Here is a 21552-nt window from a genome sequence, read left to right on the forward strand (position 1 = left end):
TAAAAACTTAAAATATCATGTTTTATTTCATAACAGACCAATAAACTATTACATTAAAGCATTTTGAGCTTCTGAAAATTGGCCAGAATTAGGACGCGGCCAGATATAGGTCAGTTTACCCTATATACACCAATTTTCAACTTGACATGACAAGTATTTTGATTGCTATCTTGTCACAAAAAATGCTAGTTTTTTCATTCATTTTTTAAATAATTGGCTAATCGAGACACTTTTTTTTTTTTAATAGTTGATTTTTGTAAATAGTTTATAGAACCACATTTTTGGTGAAAAAATTAAATCAAAAACTCTTTGCTTTCAAAAGTTAGCCTTTTCTGTGGAGGACCACCTTAAATACAAAAAGTTAAAAAAAGAAAGAAAAAAAAGACTTATTTAAGGAAAATAGTTGTATACAATTATGAATTGCAATAAATTTCATGGAGTAAGTTGAAAAAACGGATAACTGCGGGTTAAGTTTTACGCTTTTTCTAGTGATTTCTAACAATAATTAACGCTTTTATTGTAATAACGGAAGAGATTGTTTACGAAAAAGTTGGTTTTTTTATAGGGTTCACCCCTCCAACATCATGCTCTCTTGGCCTCGAGTGTCACATAGTGGGCCAGGTGTACGAATAGTGCGCAAAAAATATAAACGTGTGAAACATCAGAGTATGGAAATTCGGATCAAAATTAAAAACTAAGTTTGGAGCTTTAATTCAAATCGCGCTTGATGCCCTTAATGTGTGCGTACTCCCATACGCGCACTTTACGAACTTAGGACTAATTTAAGCTCAAAACTTTAATTCTTTGACTTCAAGTTACTATTTTTTGGTATATTAAATTTTATGCCTTATAACTATAGCGCGCTGCGCATATATTTACTTGTCCATTGAAAAATGGCGAAGTATGTTGAAATCCCAAAAGAAATGTGTTTTTTTTCAAAAAAGGAAAATAATTTTATTAAATTGAAATAAAAAGTAACAAAATTCATATTTAATTTTTTTCTGATAAACCGTTTCGAAAAGCTTCATAACGATTGATTATATTAAAAATAGTGTTTTTTGGTATTTTTCCGCCAAAAAATGTTTGCAAGTAAAAGCGTACCTAGGGTAAACAGCGGCTATGGCAAACAATCTATTTTGCACCTCTCTTCGACGATAGGTTGCTTTCGTTTTTCTAAAAAATTACTTTTTAATAGGATAAAAAAAAAGTACAGAAATTAAATTAGAAATACAATTAATATAGCAACTTGTGTCAGCTAAAGCAAGAAAGATAAATTAGCAAATTTATCTTTCTTGCTTTAGCTGACACAAGTTGCTATATTAATTGTATTGTAAACTAAGTCAATTCCTTTGGTCATTTGTCATTTTAACCTCAGTAAAGCAAGATCACATTATCAACTGAACCATCGAACCCATCGAACACTTCTACTTTTTAATTAATTGACTAATTAAAACTTCTCTTTCATCATTAAGAGAATTTTGGAGAATTAAGTTTCTCTAGTCGCGCTTTCATCTTATATCGTTCTCTGGAGGACTTCCACTTCTTCCTCGAGATATTTGTTAGCAGTTTCTTCCTCAGATATTTGTTTAGTTTTAATGATTACGTTTATTCACTCTACCTGGTATAGGAGCCAGACTTTAAACCCAGATGTACAACAGCTTTAAGCTTTTCCGAGCGCTGGGTTGCATCGATGGTTCCGAAAAAAGTTACCATAATTACTTCTTGTTTGGCTGACGCCTACGAAATTGGCAAATACTGTAAAGTTTTTTTTTTTTCTTAATCCCTTGATTAACATTAGCCTTGTGTCCAGCCATAACAGCAGCATCATCATAGCATTGTGATCTACAGTCTTATAAATTCGTTTGTCTTTCTAAAACTGCTTCAATACATATTGAATAAAAATGGTAGTGTCCTTATCGTTTATTTATATAAAACCGAGAAATAATTCTTTAATCTGATCAGTCTTTTTTCTCAAAATTTGTGCCAAAGTATCTTACTACCTCAGACATTTGATCACAATGAACTTGATCAGGAGTCGAGTCAAACATTAGTGCATAATACCATAATGTAGATAAACTCGTTTTGTACTTTCGGTCAAAAATATGAAGTGGATCTAGGATCGCTCTCCACAAATATCAAGTACTTTTACAACAGGATCAAGGTTAGAAATTAGTTTCACCAAATAAATTTCTGCTTTAAAACCAAAGTGAAGTGACTCCTCGCAAACCTAGATTTTTTATTGTAATGTATTTAAATGCATTATTTAAGTCTTTTCAAAATATCAAACCAATTTCGACTTTCTCTTTGAATTTGCTCTTGTAGTTATGCATCATTTATGCTAGTAAAGTTCTTTGGTTGATAGTATTTAAATTTTCATGAACACTCATTCCCTTAGGTGCTTCCAATTGCTTAAATCCGTTTTCTTGCTCAAAAACTGGATTGGTTAACGAACCGAGAAAAAAGAAGAGAGCAAAAGACGGACATTTTGAATGGCGAATAAACCAACAATGCTCACCAAGGCCATTTCCCAAATTTTTTTAACCAAATTTTGTTCATAGAACGGTTGTTAGTGGACTAAAAAGGATCTTCGATGCTTTGAAAATACTTAAAAACGATTTTTATTTTTTCTATTTTCAATTAATCAGTTCCAATTGCCTTTCCTGATTCTTCACAAAACTTAAGAAGACCAATGTTATGTTCTTTAAACTCTCTAGTTATGGTTTTTTTAATATTTTCTGTATCTTTGGATGTGAAGTTTTACTTCAACATCATCACTATCTACGTCATACCCATTATCGGAATTCTTCGGGAGTATTAGAATTAGAATACTCTGAAAGCCTTGAAACATATTTTTAGAGATATATTATAACCATAATATATATTTATTTCGTTTAACTATCGATCATGTGAGATAAAGAACTAGATAACATGGACAAAAAAAAAAAAGAAGAAAAGAAAAACGAAAGATTGCGCCAAGTTAACAATAGACTTAAATGTTTTTCGCAACCCCTTTGCGCCCATGGCACGTGCCATGTCTGCCATACTCTAGGTATGCCTCTATTTGCAAGTTTATGATTTTCCAAAAAAAAATTTCTTTATAATGTTTATACACACATTTTTGCTCTTTTTTTTCAGACCAAAAATCAGGTAACTTCTTTTTTTTTTCATTTATACCTAATACAAGCTGCATAATCTTACAATAACTGTATAAATCAAATATGCAAGAAAAGCTATTTTTGTGCAATATTTCAACTAAAAACTATTGCATTTTATTTTGTCACATTTTTCAGTGGACAACCAAAAGTTAATTGTTCGAGTATCTTTTGGTTTTTTAACTTTTTTTAAAACAATTTAACTTATTTTTTGCGAAGTAGAACCATCTCTAAATTGTTCATCTCAGAGAGTTTGCAACTAAAAATGGAGCAAGACTGTATCACGTCAGATAGGGCAGCCACAACCTTGCTATCTATTATTGCTAATTGCAATTCATTATTGAAAGCAAAGTTTCCAATTATTGTAGGTTATATATCTTCCTCAATTAACTTATTCTCATCCTAAAATCTTATTCTCATTAACTTAATGAATTCTAACTGCAGAAGTGGATGGTGGTTTTTCATTAACATATGGTATATCCCAGCCTCCATAACTAATTATCAATAAACTCCCCTATTTAACCAGAGGAACTAACTAAATTAAACTTTTTGATTAGCAAATTTAAATGGCAAGAGTAAGTTATATTACAACTTTAAGGGTAAAGTTGAAGAAAGGGGAGATAAAAGAGCGATGCGTATGAGGGGAAAAATATGTAACCTATCATGCAAGTTATGTTATTTATGTATATACATTGGGCAAAATAATTGTCCGTACATTAATGAAAAATAAGGTTTTTTGAAAAAAGCTCTAAAACTTTAAATGATAGAAAAAAATAAATTAAACCAATAGATAGCGCACAAGAAAACAAATAAAAACGATACACCATCTTTGATTTTCTCCCGACAATTTAAATTATAATTAACTTATTAAAAAGTTTTAAAAATTTTAAAACCAAAAAATTGTCCGTACATTTGATTTAAAAGGTAAAATTTTGTTTATAAATGATTTTTATATTAATATCTTGTACTTTTAAGTTAAATAATACTATAATAAATAAAAATAAACCTTTTCTTAACTACGTGGCTATGATGGAAGGAAAAAGAAAAGAATATAGTATTGACTTACGTAAACGAGTAATTTTTGATAGGGAAAATGGATTATCAATTAGAAAAGTTGCAAAAATGTTGAAAATACCACCAAGCTCTGTTCAATATGGGAAAAGTATTTAAAAACAAAATCAGTGGCAAATAATGGTGAACGAGGCAGAAAAAGATCAACAACGCCAAGAGTTGACAGGTGCATAGTTGGGAAAATCGAGCAGAATAGAAGAAAAAATGCAGTAGAAGTATCAAAAGAGCTGGAAAATGAATTAAATATTAAATTATCGCCACAAACAATTAGGAACAGACTGCATGAAGCCAATATTTTTGCACGGACGCCACGGAGAAAACCATTCATCAGCATAGTGAACAAGAGAAAACGGTTGCAGTGGGCAAAGGAACATGTTCTGAAGGATGATACATTCTGGAATATGATTATTTGGTCAAAGGAGAGTAAATTTAATTTATATGGAGCTGATGGTGGTGCAAAAGTTTATAGAAGAGTCGGAGAAGAATATAATGTGAAGTGTTTGAAGGCAACATTTAAATTTTGTGGTGGAAATGTTATAGTTTGGGGCTGCATGAGTGCGTCCGGTGTTGACAAAATTGAATTTATTGATGAGAAAATGGATCAACACTTATATAAATCCATATTAGAACGGAATTTGGTGGCTTCGGCAGGAAAATTAGGAATTGGAACGGAATTTATATTCCAACATGACAACGATCCAAAGCACAAAGCTGGATCTGTAACCAGATATCTTGCTGCAAATGGCATTAACGTGTTGGATTGGGTTGCACAATCGCCCGATTTGAACCCTATAGAACATTTATGGTCGGTGGTGGAAAAAAGAATGAAAGATCGAGCTCCATAGAATAAAAACGAGCTCAAAGAATTGGTTTTAGATGTTTGGTCATCAATTAATCAAGAAATTACGTCTAAACTCGTCTCATCAGCGAAAAATCGTTGTAGAGCAGTTATTGAAGCTGATGGTGGTCCAACAAGATATTAATTTAATTTTAACTAATTTTAGTTTAAAAATTAACATAGTGTACGGACAATTTTTTTGTTTAAACTTTTAACTCTTTTCAAATAAACTTATATAACTTTTCATATATTAATATATTTTTAATTAATACACTTAAAATTACTTTAATATTATAATATTTCTTTAAAAACTCTTAATTACAACTATCTAAATACTTTTAAATGTTGTTTTGATCAAATATAGATACTTTTCATTAATGTACGGACAATTATTTTGCCCACTGTATGTTATTTACATGTATATTATGTGTATATACAAACATAAATAGCATAGCTTGCATGAACATAATACCATGACTGCGCTTGAACGTTGATGTTAAAAAGCGATATCGATATTTTGAAAAGAAGGAATTAATTTCTTTTTTTCGGAGACTTTGCTATAATTCACGAGCTCCATTTTTTCCTAAATTTTAAGCTATGTTGGTAGTGTTTCCAAACTTTTTGTTTTATGACATTTTTAAAATTAATTTGGCTTTGTTTATACATTAGATTTTTGATATCAGAAGAATTTTATACAACCTAAATATTTAATAAAATATGTTAAAATAAATGCGTTTCTTGTCACAAGGATATAACCATTGATGACCAATAATTGAACATTGTGTTAAGGATGCACAGTCCCAGTATTTGAATATGTCATTAAAAATTAAGTAGTCTCAAATGGGTGGATAAGTTTAACGAAAAGCAAAATTGTTTTTTTGTTTGTCTAATCCTAATCTTGCCATGAACAACTTTATAAGATTATTTTATGATACTAAAAGTTTTCTTTATCTTCACTACCATTACTTTCTCAGTAAAATCGGTTTGAGGTTTTTAGAAGCTCGATCTGATTACTTTTTTATAAATCAATTGTTTTAACTCTTCTTTCTTTCTCTTTTTACTGCAATTCTTTTAAGTGCGTTAAATAAGTAATTTGCTGATGAGGTTTTATTTGGAAATATTTGCGAAAGAACAAACACTGATAAAAACACTGATAACAGCACTGGTAAAAACATTCAACCGTATAGAGATTCAAAGATTTAAAGGTTTACCAAAAAAATAACAATGACGTTTAGTTAATTTTTTAAAAAATGGGTTTAATTAAAAGTGCACGTTGAAAACAAACGATTAACTAACGAGTAATTAAAAGTGGACAGGAATGTTTAATATTTTACTCATTGAAAGTAGTGGTGATTGTTAAGCAATTTGAACTTGTAACTATGGAGAAGTGGCTCATAAGACTGAACTTCACGTGTTTGACGTTTAAATAACCTCCTCCGTTTTATTATCGAATCAGTTTATAATAATACTCTAATGACATAAGAAGAGGAAAAGATGGGTTTTGTTCAATGCACAGCAGTGCTGGTCTTTTTTAGCACCATCCAACGTACGTATCTTATTATTTTCTTGAAAGCATGAGCATTTTTCTTAATAACTGAACTAGAATTCTTTTGACATTATATTTAAATGTTAAGAAGGAAAGAAAAGTATTTGTAAAAATCATCGGTACGTTGTTTCTTGTCTTATCATTTTTTTATACATTTAAAGCGTTCTTTAAAGCTCCAACCCGATTTTAATTGATTAATCTTAATTGTAGTTTTAATTGATCCAACTTTTACTAAAGTTGAAGCATTTATTAAAAAACACACAACTTTATAAAACTCGTTTTCCATAACAAAAAAAAAAAATGCATGAAGCATTAAAATTGCTTCTTTTGAGCAGTGTGTTCGCTGTAAAGTTCTGGATGCTACAAATAAAAATAAGTGCTAAATATTTGGCTTATAATTACCCTATACATTCTAGTGATCTCTAAGCTCATTGACGTGTTATTTTTACGCTACTCTTTTTTATGTAATGTATTTTGATATTTTATGTAATGTACCAAGTTTTGAAATATAATTTAAAGTTACAGAAACAATGATTGTTACCTATTTTAATAGACTTCTTAGCAGAAGGTCGTCAAAATGTGGTCTTACTAAATGACGTCAATTCTAAAACGAACGAATTTGGAAAAAAAGTGTTTTCAGAGATAATTTATAAATTGCCTCTGGATCTTTATCGAGTGAGTGCCTACGGAACGAATGGATTTTCTCAGCGGTTCCATGAGTTTCAATCAAGAAACTGTTTGCTTCAAAAGTTAACGTAAGTTTTTCAAATATACCTACTTACGTTGTTTTAGGGGTGGTATGTGTATATATATATATATATATATATATATATATATATATATATATATATATATATATATATACATATAAACATATATATATATATATATACCACCATATAGGCTTCTAAAAAGCCTTCTTTTGACAGATATTTTAGAAAATATCCTCCATATTTATTTATTTATATTTTTTCAGTTTTGTGCAACCGGCCAAGAGAACCTTAATGGAAACATTGTTAGACAGTATTGAAGAAATTTCATCGGACTTTAAAAATGAATCTGGTTTTATTGCTGTAGTCACAGATAAAGAAATAACCGCTTCGGTAATGGAGGCGTTTAAAAATATTCCAACAGTTATGGAAAATCCTGTTAAAATTTTTGTTTTGGTTCTTGGTACCCTAAATAGCACTATACACGGAAACAACGACATACGTTTAATTCGCATAAAATCCATTGACGACATTATCTCCCATCTACCGCTTTTGCAAGGTGAAGCTTACGCTAGGAATAGCCTAGAGTTTAAGAAAAATATCTTTAAAAAGTTTAGTATAAAACCTATTTATTAAATCCAGGTATTCAATGTAAACTTGCTTCCCTTGAAAAAGTTTTTTACAATTTTTAAAATATTTTCTTGAAACTTTCAGTAAATCGTCAGTCATGCACCGGAAATAAAAAGAAACCGTTTTTCGATGAATGCAAACGTATTTGTGACTGCATCAAAGGTAGGTTGGTGAACTGTAAGCGTGTCCGTCGGGAGTTTTCCTCTATGTCTTTGAAGGATAGAGAGTTATATATAAATACGCTTAAGGAATTCACAACTAGCCAAAGGTATGTCAAATTATATGAGGAGTACATCGATTACCACCAGAGGTTTTTTTGGTCTGGACTTCATGGTGCAGCTCAATTTTTACCTTGGCATCGAAGGTAAAAAATTTCAGTTGTAAGAAAAGTTCATCCTTTACATAGCTAATTAAAATTTTTTTTTTTTTAAACTTGATATTATTCATTTTTAGTTACGTTTTGGGCTTCGAAAACTTACTTCGAACAATTGATTGCAGTGTAACAGTGCCAGTTTGGAACTGGGCTCTGTTTTCAAACGTGGTTTGGAAAACCACTCCGAATTATCACATGTGGGACAATAATGGAGGATTTGGGAGCAATGGTAATAAGACAAAGGGTTATTGTGTCACTGGGGGGGTATTCAGTTTTGATAAATGGACAACATCAAGTTTAGAAGATCGAAGAACAGTTGGGAGAGATACGTGTGTTGGATTGCAACAGAGTCCTGAAACAACAAAATGCATCGAAGACACAACTCTTCCAAAGTACAGTAAATGTTTACGCAGAAGATTTAATGGAAGAGTTCCAAACATTGGTTTAGTTCTCAACGTAATAAAAAGATTTGAGATAAAAGATTTTCAAAGATTTGAGTCGATTGTTCGCGATGATTGGCATAATCTAATACATAACAGTGTTGGCAAGTATTTTTCTTGCTCGTTGTTTCTGATTTTTGTTTTACTTTACACATTCTGTTTTTTGTTGGTAAATTATTTTCTAAAAAGTTTCTGTTTTCATAGGCGGTCATATGATAACCACATATGCATCATATTCGCTTGAGTTTTGGTCCCATCATGCAATGCTGGATGCTATTTGGTACGAATGGCAAAGTAAATGTAAAAAGTGCATCAATCAGGGTTATTCTGGAAAAACAGAACGTCTGATAGGATTTAACCCCATTCAATACCGACACAACTTTCTAAATTCTTTAAACCTTGGTACTTGCGGTATAAAAGTTGTTTATGATAAAATATTTCCTCGATTGTTAGAGGATAGTTACAATGATGACAGTTTTTATGATGAAGAGATTTAAACTGTCAAGTAAACTTTAAACTTGTTTTTTGGTTATTCGTTATTTGTTATGCGCTGCTTTGTCTGGATTTTTTTTTTATGTGTTACTCTTCTGAATTTTAATTTTATAAAGTTGGTATTAAAAATGACAGTTGAAAGAATAAAACTTTAAGTTAATTAAAATGCGTAAAACTTTTTTCCGCAATGTGAGGGTGGCGGAAGAAGCGTGTTATTATTTTGAGCACTTTCTTTGGGAATAAACGATTAGAAAACCATTTATTATCAGCAAAATAATTTTATTATCTCAATGACGATTTTTGTTAAACTTTTATACCACTAATCGAGTTGTTAATGGATAGCAGTTTGCATCAATTTTTACCACACTTTTTTACCGTGATGACAAGAATGTTTATAATCTTGGATATAGAACTGTTGGTGTTGAGCTAAAATGAGGTTTATTCAAAGATTTGTGAAGAACCCTTCCTGAACGAAACTTTTTTGCAACTTAACATTCCCCTTTAAATTTTAATGCTTATGGAAATAGCAAATTTTTTTAAATTGCGTGTTCCATTCACAAAAAGTACTTCAATTTTACAGATGCTAAATTACAAACGAGTGAATTTGAAATGAGTGGGGGGGGGGGGGGGGTTCTTTGTCCACTGTGTGAATTAATGTTATTCAAAAGGCATTTTAAAGTTGATAGTTGTTTACAATTACGTACCACTTTGCGCAACATCTTTGTAACTCGGCACAATGACAAAAAGGTCTGGAGCCCTTTTGTGTTCCCCTTGTGTGAAAAAAAAGATTTGGTTAAATTCTAAGAACTTGTTTAGCATTTGTAAGATTAGAGGGAATTTATATAACCAGGAGAAAGACTGCAGACCTCAATATTAGTTAATAGTTTGTGAAGAATTTTAGGCAAATTTTTAAAAAATAAAAAAAAAACACCAAAATACTTAAAAAAGAATAACTTTTATCATAAAACTATAACATCGTAGTTTATGTTGTTAAAATAGAGTGTTACTAAGCCTACATTCTGGGTCTGAATTTTCACCCAAATTCAACATCTTCAAATTTTTTGTTAATTTCGTCGAGGTCGTTAAAGATTTCCTGTTCAATATTTTCAGTTGTCATTCACTTGTCGTGTCTGAATTGATTAAAAAGTCTTTTGCTAAGTAAGGAAGTTCGATGGCAGCCTTAGTTTTTTCTTTAAACTAGTTTTCTAAGTTCATAATGTCTTTTAAATTTGCTTTCCTACTTATTTTACAAGCGTAGAGTTAACGATACTTCCTGGATAACTTATTTCTTGACTCAGTAACTTCTACACCTATTACTCCTGGTGGAACAGGCGAATGCAACAGAATTTCATCAGCATGTGCTAAAACTTTATGCACTGAAGCTGGAATCATAAACCAAGAATCATACAAATTGAGAAATAAATTGTTATTTTGCAATATGAATCTAGCTTCTCTGCATTGATTTCTAATAAAAGAGTTAATTACGATCAATATGTTTTTGAATCGAAAGTCAGGTCTTCTGGTATATCTAAAATTTCACTTAATTTTTTTGGATAGGAGAAAGCTCGTTAACAAAAATCGCCTGTCTTGAAAGCTCCAGCTTTTGGTTAATTAACTTTTAACCCAAACTCTTTTAGAAACCGTTTTAGGATTTTGAGTTTTCTCCTAATGTAAGAAGGCTTTTGATCCTTTCGGACTCTCCAGACCTTTAACTCAAGCCAAGAAGATGCATGAATCAGGGAGTTGAAGAGCCTCATCCATGCATAAAGAGGACAAATACAAAGGTAATACGCATCCGGCTATGGTTTGAATTCTTTATCAAATTCGTGTTTATCCGTCAGTAATTTTAAAGTAGCTCCACATATTGTAAAAGTTTGAATTGATGTTTGTAATGAATATAAGCAATTTTCCATCTAAAGTTGACATTACTAAGGGCAAATCAATTATTACATATTTGTCATTTAGAAGGTAAACCTTGATTGGTTCTAAACCTTCAACTTCTTTTTTTACACTAGCTTTAGTTTTTAGAACCACATCCTTGCATTCCTTAATGAACTCCAAGATTAAAAGTAATAAAATACCTTTAAGTAATGCAGATATTTTAGCCACTACTACCACTTCTTTACATATACAAACGTCTGAATCATTTGTTCCACAATTAGAAAATTGCTGGTAATATAGGGAGTGTCTCAAAGAACCATCAAGCCCCCAATTTCACGGTCCTAGGAATTCAGATGATCCAATTCCTCTGTACTATTCTGCATTTTAAATACACCATTCAATTATTTCCCATGTTTTGACTAGGTTCTAGTCATCATACTGAGACACTCTTTCCAATATCGTAAAGCACACTATATGGTATTTCTTTCTCAAAAGCACAATATATGGTATTTTTGAACCTGATATTAGAAATATACAATTTATCAATCTAAACAATGCAACTTTTCAAAAGTGAAAAAATGCAAAACTGAATTTTTGGCAGGAGTTTATAAACATGTCATAGATTTAATCGTGCCGAATATCTCAATTAAACTAATTTAATCAAAATTTTAAATGTCTAAGAAAGATAAATTTACGATACTTTTTGACAAAGTTCGATTTAACGAGAGAACTTTAAAAATATGCTGAAGAGATTATTGAAAATTACGTTTAACTGTGGTTCTAACTAGGGAAAGGAAATATTTAGGTTTTTTCTAAAACCGGTTTTTCGAATAAACCGCGGTTTTCAATGTTTTAAAAACCGGTTTTCCGGTTTTCTAGTGTATCTTTTTATTATGTATATTTCAGGGAAACAACAGCAGCAAAAGTATAAATATATATAGCAACAATGTCATATACGTACATTGAATACAATTGAGCAGCAAACAAATAAGTCTTTTTAATGGTTAATTTTACGTTTCTTTAGAAAATAAGCACGTAAAAAACATAAAGCATTGAGTGTTTCATCATTTAACCTTGACCTTAGTTTAGTGACAAATAGATCACTTGCAGAAAATGACCTTTCAGCCTCCACATTGTTACTTGGATTGACTTCAAAGCCGCGTACAACAAATCTAAGTTGCTAGTTCATTTTTTTTTGTTAGCTCAAATACTGTCATTTCTTTAAGCATTAGTTTGGAAGTTGATTCTATTTTTTGTTTCTTTGGTGAAACCCATTTGACTGTCTCTCTAATGGAGAACTCGAGCTCTTCTGACAAGGAAGTAAATTGCTGTACTTGTTCCTGACTAGTTTCATTATCTGACAAGTTTTCCTCATCTATAGACTTACTTCTCTTTAGCTCAAACAAACGATTAAACAAACTTGATGCAGTAGTAGCAATTGCATTTCTCTTTGGTATGGAATTTTCGAAAATGTTATGAGTTGCTCCATTAATGACATCAGGATTATTCAGATGTTTAACTAAGTTTACTAATATAGCATTCCTCCTCTCAGTGACTCTTTTAGTAAATGAGTCAACTAGCTCTTGACTAAAAGTGTTTTTCTGGCTTTTTAGATGCTTGAAAATGAACTTCAGAATGCCATCAGATGAGAGCAAGTTCGAATCTCTTCTGCAAAGTGCTTCAGCACCATCCTTGATTGGTTCTAAAGCATTTACTAGATTTTGTAAGGTGGTAAATTCAGACTCAGAAATCATAATATCGCTTGATAACTCAATCAGTGACATATGAATACATTTCTTAAGGATAACAAATCTTGAAATCATATCTAGTAAGCTGTTCCAACGTGTCTTAAAGTCTAAGATTAGCTGTAGCTCCTTTCCAAACTCAGACTGGACATACTTTTGCAGAATCATATCATTTTTAACTGAAGAATTTTGAAACAATCTGACACATTTTCTGACCTTGTTGATGAGTTCTGTGACATCCTCCCTGATTATTGGAAGAGCTGATGCACCTGCTTCTGCTGAAACTTCTAATCTTCCCTTCTCATCGCTGTCATCATCTTCTTGGTCCTCTTCTAGATTAGTGACTTGCTCAGGTGTGCCATTATCTTCTTTCCTAGATTGTGCATATAGAACATCACAGACAGCCAAGTGGATTCCATGTGTGAAGCAGAGCTGATGGTCTGGTAAAATTGAGCTACCAAATTTTTTCATTACAACAGCTCCGTCTGTGGTTACTGCAACAATATCACAGGCAAAATGCAGCCCAAATTCTTTCAGTTTCTTGTCAACAATTACACAAAATTTCTCTACTGGCATAGACCCATGTACCCTGATTATTCCAAGGTTCCAATAATTACCTTCCATATAAATATTTATGTTCATATATCTTCTGTTTCTGGATGAAGTATTCTCATCAAGGGTTAAGCTAAATTTGTGACTAAAAAGCTTCTTTTCTACAAATTGCTGCTGATATGTTTTCTTGATATCTTCATAATGTTTCATCAGCAGAGCCATAATCGATTTAGCATCTTTGGGCAATTTCTATGTATCTATTTTGTATATATCTTTGGGCAAGAGCTGTTCTCAAACGTTGACTATTTGAGAAAACACGAAAGGGTAGCCCATCACATGAAATAAGCTCAGCCAAAACAACATCAACAGGGCCCTTAGTCTTAAAAAACGAATCAATAGGTTTGATGACTTCGAGTTTCCTCTCAGGAGTAACAACTGCAGCAAATGTGATGTTGTGCTTTGTCCTCAGATTGTTCCTCATGGGGCTTGTGGTTCCTCCTTTGTACTTAATTTCTTGGTTGCAGAGCTTGCACTTAGCCAATTCAAGCTCTTTTGAGTGCAAAAAGTGCTTCCAAACTGGTGTGTTATCCTTGTAGACTTCAGAAAACAACATTTTCGTTTTTGTGAAAATTTGTTTCACTTTTTTAAATCACAAATTGCAGTAACTTAACGTTAAAGTTTAAGTGGAAGCAAATTGAATGTTTTCATTTATTTTCTTGAGCAACTTCACATCAAGAAAAGAATTTGCCAAATAACAAAGTAAGTTTTGTACAAAAGATATACAGTATAATCACTCTAATTCGAATCTCTTTAGTTCGAAAATCTCCATAATTCGATTAAATGTAAAGTCACCGTGAAATGCGCATAAGAAAAGTCAATTTTCTATAATTCGAAAATCTCTCTAATTCGAACTTTTATTTTTCCCCATAAAGTTCGAATTAGAGAGATTGTACTGTATATCCAAAAACCGGTTTTGAAAATAACATTTTCGGTTTTCGATTTCCAAGAATTTTACGGTTTCTGGAAATCGGTTTTCCTTTCCCTAGTTCTAACGCTATGTAAATGTCTAACGATATGTAGATGTCTAACGATATGTAGATGTCAACGATATGTAGATGTCAACGATATGTAGAGGTCTGGGGAAAGTTTTATTCTTTACATTACAAACGCTTTTCTAAAAAAGTCTTTAAGAACATGATTTACGAAATATTATTTTTTTTACGAAATTTTCGACTTCAACACTAAATATCTCCAAAATGATAAAAACTTTGTAAAACTCCATAGTAAAATATATATTTTTACAGAGTTTTTCATTTGTAGTTACAAATCACTGTGTTCTAGGTGAACACATTGTTCGCATGTTCTTTAATGGAATACCATAATACAAATAAAAACTATTTGGATTCTTTTTAGAGTGATTTAATAAAAACCTTTATTTCAACTCTTTCCTCGTTTTAACTCTTTTAATTTAACTTCTCACAAAATACTTTTTTTATAACAGTCCTCGTATAGCACATCAAAGTAATAAAAATAAATGTAAATACAGCTAGGGTCCACATAAGGAATGGATCCACATTAGGGTTGTATTCCTTATTAACGTCATCATTAGTAATCCTCTAGTAGTCAACGGATAATCGACCTCCATCAAATTGCAAGGAATTTTGTTGTTCAAGATAGGTAACTAAGAAGCATGGACATAGCAGCCGAGAGAAATTTCGGGCCCCGGGAAAGTTTTCTTAAGGGGCCCTCATTATGATCAATTATATACCCAGGGCCAAAAGAAGCGTGCTCTGAGCATTGAAAATTAAAAATAAAAGTTAATGAGGCCATGAGCATAGGGCATCTCAAATTTATACTGGTGTGGAATGAGGATGACTTGCAAATAGTTAGAGTAATTGGAGCTAAACCAACCCCGCCCGACCTCTAACTGTCCCCTTCCTAGAACTAAGTCCCCTTTAATCATAATTTTTTTTTTTTTCTATTATAAAGTAGATCAAAAAATCTATTTTTGTTTAAGATTTATAACCATGCAAAGCTTAATATTACCTCTAATTACCCCCTGAAATGACTTTAAATGGTCTTATCTTTTAAACAAAAAACTTTTTTTTGATGTAATTTGAAATCTGTCGATGAATTTCGATCTAGTTTAATATAAAACAAACAAAAAATCGAAAAGAGTTTTAAGGAACCATATCCTAGTGGGGGATTCGGGGGATTGTTTCGAACACAACAAAATCATGCCCATGCCCCTGTATTTAGAATTTCAAATATGTTTGTGATAGATTTGTCAATTTTTCTTTTAAAATTTAAAAAGTTTGTTTAAAATTAAAATTTACAGGCAAATTTAATGTGTAATTTTCAAAGTTAATCTAATATGTAATTTTCATTACTTTCTCTTTACATTTTTATTGAAATAAAAACAAAGCTAAGCCACCTTTAAGTATCAACAATTAGTCAAAGATAGCAGTTCCTAATGTTTTGTTAATATTATATTTCTTTTACGCTTTTAAGTTGTTTCTTTTTTAAATAGTGGTATATATTTTTTTGCATATATTTTTCAAAAATTTTCCTTAAAGTTATCCGTTTTTAAATTACGATTGTCGGATAAGAACAAATTTTTTTTACTGTTTGATTATAGGAAAATCTTTTTGAGGATAACTTTTTTACTAACAGTATTTTAGGTAGAGACCGCCGATTCGTTACTGTTTATCGGTTTGCGTATTGTGCACCAAATTATCTATGCTAAACGGTTCAAATTACTTACGGATTGATTTGATCCGAAAATAATGTATCGGAAAAAAATTCGTTAAAATTTTTTCGGACTATTTTTTCGGATAGCAATCCGATTCGATACTTTCGGATCGGATTGCAATTCGAAAATTTTTTTTCGAACTGGAATCCAAACCGACATTATTTTTACGGATTTATACGGATTCAGAATAAAAAATGCTTTTGAAATAAGATTCATTTTTATTTATTTATAATATTCAAATATACAATGAAACGAAATGATTTCCTTGTTAAGAAATAAAAAAAATCAAAATTAAACTGAAAGTTAATCATTTTCCAAATTCATTTCCTGGCCACAAAATGTCTTGAATTTTACTGAGTTGCTTAGTGTTTTCTTTCATATATACCAACATCTCAACCTTTGAGATTGAAAGATTGGTTCTTCTAGAGCTGTATATATTCCCTGCTGTTGAGAAAACTCTTTCAGATGTTGATGATGCAGCAGGTATACTGAGGTTTTTTCTGCCCAGCCTTGACATTATTGGTTAAATATACTGGTTTTGTTTCCAGAATTCCTGTCCATTTGTATTTGCTGGAACTGGTTTTGAATTCAAATACCCCTCAATTTCAGCAGAAATGGCTTTCTTGGTGGTTGTTTCACCTCCAGAATTAATGTAACCTGCACCAAACACTTTCTTCCTCAGTTGTTCAGTGAAATCAAAGTCGTCATCATCTTCATCATCCAACATTGAAGGGGAAAGAGTGCTTTGGCTAGCCGAAATTTCTTTTTTTGACAGTTCTTCCATAGCTTTTTTTACTGCAGTTTTAACTACTTCAAATTTTTCCCCCTCATCCACAAAGCACATGCCCTTGCTGTTAGGATCTAAAAAATGAGCTATAGAGAATTCAATATTCATCAACTCCTCTTCGAATCTTTTGTTTAGATCTTCATTGAAGTAGTGAGCAAGCTCTGATGACACCTTGGTTTTTGGCTTGATCATCTCCCTTGCTAATCTTCCTCTGATGTTGTATAGGCAATTAACAACGAAACAGATGCTAACATTCTTTTCGCTGCTGCATTTCTCAGAGAATTCTGAGAAGCCTCTCAGAAGCCGGATAAAAGATTGAATAGATTCCACTTCATCATCTGTTGGTAAAAGATCTGTCAACTTACAACCTCCAGATATAGTAGGGTTCGGATTCTTTAAAGAATGCATCGCCGGAAGAAGATCCACCACAGACTCAATTTGATGGAGGTCAGAGTTCCATCTTGTGGGGCATCTCTGTACTAACTTCGTTCTGGAGTTATTTAAGGTTTTCGCAGCATTAACTAAAGTCGTAGCTTTTTGAGAGGACTGGTTGAAGTGACCTACTAATTTTGTTATTTTGTGGTTGAGAATTGACCATTTTGGACATCTTTTATCATCGACAGCACCACTGAAAACTAGATTTAGACGGTGGTCGACACACCAAATTGCACTTTGAACCCCAATTGATTCCCTAACACCTGCTTGGACATTAGCTGCACCGTCAATTGTTATCCAGGTTTTGACTCCAAAATCAAGTTCAAGTTTGTTGATAGATTCATTGAGTTTCTTGGCAATATTGTCGCCAGCATGTTGTTCGGGGAAGTAGGACATTTCCACCAAGAAGCGCTTTAATTGGAACTTTGAATCTATATAGTGGAGTGTAAGGCTCATGAAAGACAAATTGGTGTGATCACTGGTCCACACGTCGGATGTAAAGGCCACTCCATCAAGATTTGACTTGTCTGTATTGAAAATGTTTTTTACTTGTTCCTTGATAAATTTAAAAAGGAGAGGAATGTATTTTGTAGATATATTCTTTGCTGTAATGGCTCTGAATTGACCGCTGCACAGTGGGACGAAATCCCGATTTCGTGGCCAAAATTCCCAAATTACCTACACGAAGGTTTTCGAGGTCGCTGATTACGAATCTGAGGTCAGATTTAAAAAATTCAAAATGGATGCTCCAATATGGCTGCCAAAACTGTTTATACGTTGAAAATATGAAATCTAATGTAGTTTGGTTTTCGAGGTCATTGCTTATGATTCAAGAGTTAAATTAGAGCAAAAACATTGTTAAATTATTTCCAAATTTACGCTGTTAATAAAAAAATAGAAATTTGTAATTTTAGTTTTATTATTTTTTTTTAATTGGTAAAAGATTAAGTCACATATATGTAAAAAAATTGTTTATTTAATCCTAATAACAAAAACACGTATGTCATATTCATCAAAGTTCGAATCATTCGATTCGCAATCTGATGTTGAACCACTTGTATCTAAATCGGAATCGTTCCTTGTCTCTTGTCTGGTGACTTCAGGTTGTTTTAACAATTGTAAAGCTTCTTGATGTAGAGATTTTGCCGGTCTCTGGGGCAATTTCCTGATGCTCGAGAGGGGTTGTTAACGTGACATCTTTAACTACTCGAGCAGCATGTACTTGACCAGAAGTCCTTAAACTCATTTGAGCAGCATATGCCAATTCTTCTGTAGAAAAAGTAGAACGTAGTTATTGAGTCTTTCGTCTCTTTGATCTATCACTAGATGAAGCAAAGGATTGCGAAGGTCGCCCTCATGTTCCTTTTTTATTATCATTCTTCACAATCTTCTAATTTGTTGTGCATTCAGTATTGGATAATTTTGAAAATTGTACGGTGCCCTTCAATCATTCTTCTTTTTTTTTCAGAAAAAAATCTTCCCATCTTCCTGCTGCTCTCCATCTCAATCGCAAATTTGCAAATAACCGTGATAATGACATTTCATCTTCGCCTACTTGTATCAGATGTTCCGTTTTTTTGAAAATTGCATCTGTCAAAACATCAATGATGAATTAATATTCATTTTTTAAACTGTCTTTCACCTTAAAGAATATATCTTTTCTTGAAAATTCCATATTTGAAGATTTGGAAGACTCTGTAAAAAAAAAAACAGTTATAACGGCTGAGAGTTCTTTGAGGACTATTTTATAAAATTTTGAGATTATCATAAAACGGAACGAGAAGTAACTTGTAAAGCATATATTTAAAATAATTTACTAATTTCCATGACCATTTTCAGACATAAATCTATGTTAATAGAATAATAACGCACCACGCATTCCTCAATAAAAACTAGTCTCACTATTAAAATGGCACTCATGTTATATTTAACACTATACACTATCAATTCCTTGTCGAAAGAAGGTGGATAACAATGGTTAAATTTTTAAAACGACATTAGAAAATCGATTTCAGATAAAAAATTTACAATTTTTTATGTTTACTTGTCGCGCGATTTAAATATTAAAAAAATTAAAATTAGCAATAACAGTGTATAACGATATATTCTACATGCCTCCAGAAAGTGATTCCATTTTGCCGAATTCCAATTGAAATAGTTTCTTCAGTTTAACACCACTTTAAAACTGGCAAGAATTTTTCGACGTGTCCACTTGTTTAGTGCGTAACGAACGGAGGCTAAATGTCAACTGATGTCCAGGCCAGCCCAGAGCAGGTATATACCTGCCCTGTTCGGAATTTTGTTCTAGGACTATCTGTAAACAAGATCTGAACGTAAAAAGACGAAAATATAAAACTCAAAAATTTGACTTTTGGCCACGAAATCGGGATTTTGTCCCACTGTGCGCTGGTTGCAGTTTTCATCATCCGGGTGAATGGGTCAGTTTCTACAATAGAGAATGGTTGAGTGTCCTCAATCACCCATTTAGTAATGTCAACAACAGTTCTTATTTGATTGATGTCCATAACTTCCCATTCAGGTTTGGTAGCCTGTTTTCTGCCTTGCCGTGTCTGTGTATTGGAAGTGCCACAAGTTCCAGGCTGTGGCGATGCTGGTGTATCTTTTTGTGTCTGTGGACATCTCCTCTTTTTTCCTCTTTCTTGTGTTTGTTCAAAATCTGAGTCTTCAGAGGCAAGCTCATCAAAAATGTCTGGTATTGTTGATTTTTGCTTGTCTTTCCTTTCTAATTGTTTATATAAATTCAAGTGGACTCTTTTCAAATGGTTCCTTAAAGAACTTGTGGTGCTTTTATTGATTAAGTATTTTTGCCACAGGACTTGCATTTTGCCTTGTTTTCTTCCACATTGTTGAACAATTCCCAAATATTAGATAGCTTAGGCAACTGAAAAGAAAAAAAAAGTGAAATAAAAAAAAAAGAAACGAATCGGATTAAGTTTGCCATATCGGATCGGACGAATATTTTGGATTATTTATTGAATTTAAAATCCACAAAAATGGATCAGATTATTAATAAGGATTACTTTTCGGATTAAAAATTCGAAAACACGGATCAAATCACACTTTCGGTTTACGGACTTTTTATTGAAATATTTGCCTCAATATTTCCTTTATATTTGCCTTGATAAAACGTGATTGTTTTTGATGCATACAAACAGTCTCCGAAAAAGAACTAATTATTTATTAAATTATTTGAAAATTTTCCTTAATATTCGTCTTAACAATAAATGATATTTTAGAGGCATGCATAAAGTTTTCAATAAAAGAACTAATTATTTGCCTTAATTATTGAAATGAACGTAACAATTTTTCAAACTAGTTTTTATCTCTCTTTCTATTTTTATTTCTGTTATTATTTAGGTAGAAGAAATATAACAATATAAATTTTATCGGAACAATCCACTAATTGAAGCAATCCGCAATTCGAAATAATTCACAAAGGAATTCGATCCAAAAAAAAAAAAAACCGCAAAAATTCAGTTTGAAATATTCTTAACTTTTAAATCAAATTAATATAATAATGGCTTACCGTAATAAATGTAGGTGAAGAATAGTAGACTTGATCTGTTGAACGAATTGTTGTAGGTTAAGATTTCCAGATAGGACTGATTGAAAATAAAAAAGAAATCTATAGGACGCGCACATAATAAAAATGTAATTTTTTTGGACCACACCATTTAATGGTGACGCGAACGGAACGCGATTCGTTAAATTCGCTAAGCGAATTAAAGTTAATTTGATTCGTAAAAATTTTTCAGATTAATAATCCGAACAACGAAGTGAATCCGCAAAAAAGAAAATTCACTAGTGGTTCGTAAATTAGTTTTCGGATTATTAATCCGAAAAATTTTTACGAACTGACTGTTTCGTTATGTTTGCAATAACTATTTATAGATAATTCTATGTTGATTTTGCAAATTGATTGAAACATTAAGTTGAAAACACTGGTTTTGAGTTGTCTGAGATACTGTAATTACACTACGCGCAAAAGCAATTACAAAGAGTGGACAGTTTCCTTAAAATCCTATAAACATACTTTGAGCTGTATTTTTATGGGCATATTTGAGTTGATTAGTAAAGTGTAAATTGAAGGCGAATTTTTTGTGGATAGGAGTTTTTTATTAGAAGAG

The 21552-nt window shown here is 31.8% G+C and overlaps 1 protein-coding gene and 1 pseudogene across 1 annotated transcript; both read right to left on the reverse strand.

The window, feature by feature from the left end:
- Nucleotides 1-12305: 12305 nt before the first annotated feature.
- LOC149881997 (uncharacterized) lies at nucleotides 12306-14043 on the reverse strand (annotated as a pseudogene).
- A 2662-nt stretch (nucleotides 14044-16705) lies between these two features.
- On the reverse strand, nucleotides 16706-17800 carry LOC149881998 (uncharacterized). Its single transcript, XM_090065875.1, has 2 exons — nucleotides 17025-17800; nucleotides 16706-16931 (listed from the first exon to the last, which is right to left on the reverse strand). The coding sequence occupies exons 1-2, from the start codon at nucleotides 17798-17800 to the stop codon at nucleotides 16706-16708; spliced, it is 1002 nt and encodes a 333-aa protein (XP_089922001.1).
- Between the last annotated feature and the right edge of the window lie 3752 nt (nucleotides 17801-21552).

This window comes from Hydra viridissima, unplaced genomic scaffold (genome assembly GCF_058129835.1).
Source record: "Hydra viridissima isolate aposymbiotic clone 2 unplaced genomic scaffold, HvirCarnegie_v1 scaffold_11, whole genome shotgun sequence".
NCBI lineage: Eukaryota > Metazoa > Cnidaria > Hydrozoa > Anthoathecata > Hydridae > Hydra > Hydra viridissima.

What these genes read in the sequence shown, in the direction of transcription:
- LOC149881998 (XM_090065875.1), bottom strand. Translation starts at nt 17,800, where the DNA reads ATGTCCTACTTCCCCGAACAACATGCTGGCGACAATATTGCCAAGAAA. An exon ending in GATCCTAACAGCAAGGGCAT is followed by an intron (nt 16,932 to 17,024) that starts GTGCTTTGTGGA and finishes AATTTCGGCTAG; the next exon opens with CCAAAGCACTCTTTCCCCTT.